Source organism: Cicer arietinum, chromosome 3 (assembly GCF_000331145.2).
Source record: "Cicer arietinum cultivar CDC Frontier isolate Library 1 chromosome 3, Cicar.CDCFrontier_v2.0, whole genome shotgun sequence".
NCBI classification, from domain to species: domain Eukaryota; kingdom Viridiplantae; phylum Streptophyta; class Magnoliopsida; order Fabales; family Fabaceae; genus Cicer; species Cicer arietinum.
Genome location: NC_021162.2, coordinates 10,578,478 through 10,580,881, shown reverse-complemented (window position 1 = coordinate 10,580,881; position 2,404 = coordinate 10,578,478). Strand labels below are relative to the sequence as shown.

At 38.6% G+C, this 2,404-nt stretch overlaps 1 protein-coding gene across 1 annotated transcript in view; it reads left to right on the top strand.

Annotated features, from left to right (window-relative positions):
• The first annotated feature begins 1,951 nt into the window (after positions 1-1,951).
• The window catches only part of LOC140919651 (uncharacterized), a 20,045-nt gene continuing 19,592 nt past the window's right edge, over positions 1,952-2,404 (top strand). The window contains exon 1 of the mRNA XM_073366253.1: positions 1,952-1,993. Within this exon, the coding sequence (XP_073222354.1) occupies positions 1,952-1,993 (42 nt within the window). The remainder of the gene's footprint in view (positions 1,994-2,404) is intronic.

The following is a 2,404-nucleotide window of genomic DNA, read 5'->3' as shown; positions in this document are numbered from 1 at the left end:
ATCTTCGTAACCAGTTGGGGATAGGGGAGCAGGTGCTTGCCTTGTCCTGATTCGATCATATTCAGCAGCACGATCCAAGCCCAGCTCATCCTGAGCTTTTTGTACAGTCCCCATAGAAGGATGATATCCAGCCGCTGTACAACTGCGTGATTGTCGGCGCGAGGTACTAACATTCGTGTTAGCACGTACATGAGCATCCGGTGATGAACCTTCATTTGACCTGTTGGAAGGGATACCTTCTCAACAAATCCTTCGATCATCAGTTCCTGTGTGGCTGCATGCCTGTCCACTGATGATTCCCATCCTTCATCATCAGAGGCATCTTCTGCTCTTCCATCAATGGTTTGACCATAGAATGGTAAACCAGTCAGCTCAGAGAATTCGTCAAACGTCACAACAGTGAATCCAGTTTTTTTGATCTTGAAAGTAGAATAAAAAGCTCTAATTAATCTTGGGTAAATTTCCAGAGAGCAAGACAGGAAATCTACCAATCCGTGAAATCTCAAATGGTTTTGGAAGCTAAAATCATTTGAATCAAAATATGTGAAATCCAAAGTCCTCGCCTCTTAGATTTTTCTTTTCAAGAAGGAAGAAGGCAGAGAGGTGTCTTCAACTTATTTATCTTTAGAAGGCAGAACCTTCTTTGGTTGAGGGGAAGTCTTCTTCTTCTTCTTCTGGGTAGCTCCCTTCATAACATCACCCATAAGTTTCTCAGTTGGAGGAGCTTTCCTCTTTTTAGTTGGTTCCTGAGAAGTAGCAACAGCCTTTCCCTTGTCCTTAGCCAATACCTTGTGAGTGGGTATGGAAACTCTTTTGGCTGGAGGTGAAGGAGGTGGAGGTGAAGGTGTTCTTCCACTTGATGTAGAAGATGAATCTAGTGAAATTGATTTGGATGAAGATGATGGACGCCTTGCACAAAATCAGAATAACCAACTAGAGTATTGGTGAGAAGGATTAGATGCAGAAAATTTGAGTATTGGTGAGAAAACTGAGAGTAGAAGGTGAAAATCGGTTAAGAAATCGATTTAGGGTTTATATAGAACTGTTTAGAATCGATTTCCCAATCGATTGTTTTTCATTTCTGGGTTTCCCAAATCGATTGCCCAATCGATTAGGTTATCGTTGTTTGAAAAGTATCCGTTACACCCACTTTCAATGGCTATAATTTTTCTCAACGGACATCTTGTAAATCGATTTCCCAATCGATTTCGTAATTGATCCTTCTTTACTAAATCGATGTCCAAATCGATTTACTTATAAGTTCAAAAAACTTCAAATCTCAGCATCGATTTCCAAATCGATTCACATAAGTGCAGGGCCAAAACAAAGTTGATCCAATCGTTTTCCCAATCGATGCTCGGGTTTGATGTTTGAAAACTTCTCAAATTTTTGGAGGTCTTAACTAAATAATCGATTCTTTAAAGGATTTTCCAAATCAATAATCGATTTCCCAATCGATTGCGTTAATCAAAGCTTCAGCAATCTGACTTCTGAGATATGATAAATCAATTATGAAATCGATTCCATTGTTTGTGACATAGAGAGATAAACCACTAAGTACCAAAAATCGATTATGCAATCGATTATCGTGTTTCCAATTTGACAAATTTAAAACACTGTGCATCATAAATCGATTATACAACTGATTTTGTAATGCTTGTTTTCCTATCTGGCCACAGAATAATCGATGTAGCAATCGATTTGTCACATGGATCAGATTTCATTGAGATCTATAATACCAAGTTTCATTCTTAAAAAGAAGAAATTGTCCTTGGGCAAGGCCTTGGTGAAAATATCAGCCAACTGATCAGTTGTATTGGCATATTCAAGCTTGATCTTACCCTGTTAATATTGATCCCTAATGAAGTGATGCCTAATCTCTATATGCTTGGCTCTAGAATGCATGACAGGGTTCTTAGTGATGTTAATAGCACTAGTATTATCACACATAATGGGCACTGTACCTAGATCAACACAGCTTCAGTTGTTGAAAGTGCAACACTATTTTGTTTCTTGCTATGCCAAGATACAAGTGAGTTCCCTAATAGTTGGCAAGTACCAGATGTACTTTTTCTGTCCAATTTGCAGCCAGCAAAATCAGAATCAGAATAACAACCTAGAGTGCAAGTAGATCCCTTAGGATACCACAAACCTAGATTTTTGGTTCCTATAAGATATCTAAAAACCCTTTTGACTGCACTTAGATGGGATTCTTTTGGATTGGCTTGGTATCTAGCACACATGCACACACTAAACACAATGTCTGGTCTACTAGCTGTAAGGTATAGTAAGGATCCAATCATGCCTCTAAGTAAAGTCATATCTACAGCTTTTCCTTTCACATCTCTATCTAAATGGCAAGCTTGACTCATAGGTGTATCAATGGATTTAAACTTATCAAAAC